A 1596-nucleotide genomic window follows, 5' to 3' on the forward strand; every position below is an offset into this window, starting at 1 on the left:
GCTGGTGGTTTTGAACTGCCCACCATGCGGCTCTTAGCGCTTAACCAATACTACACCATCCCCCCAGCCTCGGTGAAAGAGGGCGGGACTGCACGCAGCCGCCCCGCCTCAGCCCCCCGGCCAGCTGTGTCACAAAAACGTCACAAAGCCGGTCCGCCCAGCCAGAGAGCCTCCTTGGCCAAGCGTTGGCCAGGCCTTGTCTGTCCATCCGTCCATCTGTCCTATCTTCTGGTCTGCTCAGCCCGAGGTGGAACCCTGGCTTCACAGTGGGGAAGAGGCAGGCTTGCAGCCCTAAGCAGCTCTGGGATTCAAAGCCCCAGACTCCTGGACTGTGCCTGGGGCCCGGCCCTAGACCTGAGGATCTCTCAACAGCGGTCCTGTGGCCCACCCGCCTGCCGTCCTCTGGGGACAAGGAGGCCACCCAGCCCCAGGAGGGGTCTTCCTGTCCCCATACCCAGAGAGGCTGCTTCCTGCTGGGGACCCTAGGGGGGACGCACCACCTCTGCATGATGCCAGCTGCCACCCTGAGCCCACCCAGAAGGCTGCAGAGGGCCTCTGCTGCTCTACTGGCCCAGGGGGCACTGCCTGACCTGGGGCCCCTGGTGCACAGGTTGCTGGTACCCGCCCTCTCCCAGCTGCAGGGGGTGGAGACTGACAGAGAGCCTTGGGAGGGGCTCTGGAGCCCTGGACTGGGCTGGATGGACACGCTGGAGAGCTGTTTGTATGGGGCGGGTGTGCTCCCCATGGCTCCCCAAGACAGGGGTCAGTGTGGCTGCTGAGCCGCTGGGCTGAGCCCCTTGCAGGGACACCACACGCCCCATGCTGGGTGCCCTCAGGGCCTGAGCTGGAACAGTGTGGACAGGCAGATCCTGGGCCAGTTGCGTTCCCTGGCAGCTGAGGAGGAGGAGGAAGAAGAGGAAGAAGCTGCCTGCCTCCTGGGCGTTGTCTTCCCCAGCATGGGCTCCCAGGAGCTGCGCCTGGCCTCCTTCCACCACTGGCCACTGGCCTCTCTGGTCCACCCCGCATGGCTGGCCGAGGCAGGCTTCTTCCACACGAGACCACAGGACAAGGTGAGGTGCTTTTTCTGCTGTGGGGGTCTGCAGAGCTGGGAGCATGGGGATGACCCCTGGACAGAGCATGGCAAGTGGTTCCCCAGGTGTGAGTACCTGCTGCGGTCCAGAGGAAGGGGCTTCATGCACAGTGTGGAGGCCTCATACCCAAGCCAGGGACGGGACCCACCAGGAGACGCCGCCCACTCTGCTCCTGTCCAAGGGTACCCCGAAGTGGCCATGCTGAGGAGCGATGCCAACCGCCAGGGCAACTAGGACTCGGGTGCCCAGGACACTGAGGAGCTGCGGAGGCTGCGGGAGGAGCGGACCTACAAGGTGTGCCTGGATCACCCAGTGGGCATTGTCTTGGTGCCCTGTGGTCACCTGGTCTGTGCTCGCTGTGCCCCCCACCTGCACCTGTGCCCCATCTGCCGGGCGTCCATCAACAGCTGTGTCCGCACCTTCCTGACCTAGGACGGGGGTCCAGGGCCTGTCTCCTCCAGCCTCCCCGGCTGGCCCAGGATGTTCCTGCAGGCAGCAGTCCCAG

The 1596-nt window shown here is 65.1% G+C and overlaps 1 protein-coding gene across 1 annotated transcript; it reads left to right on the forward strand.

Annotated features, from left to right (window-relative positions):
- Positions 1-24: 24 nt before the first annotated feature.
- On the forward strand, positions 25-1523 carry LOC115870648 (baculoviral IAP repeat-containing protein 7-like). Its single transcript, XM_045293547.1, is given in 2 exon segments — positions 25-198; positions 837-1523. Coding segments are annotated over 2 exon segments (861 nt in total).
- Positions 1524-1596: the final 73 nt, after the last annotated feature.

Source organism: Echinops telfairi, unplaced genomic scaffold, assembly GCF_000313985.2.
Source record: "Echinops telfairi isolate 266 unplaced genomic scaffold, ASM31398v2 ScPeMD7_2186;HRSCAF=2738, whole genome shotgun sequence".
Taxonomy (NCBI): domain Eukaryota; kingdom Metazoa; phylum Chordata; class Mammalia; order Afrosoricida; family Tenrecidae; genus Echinops; species Echinops telfairi.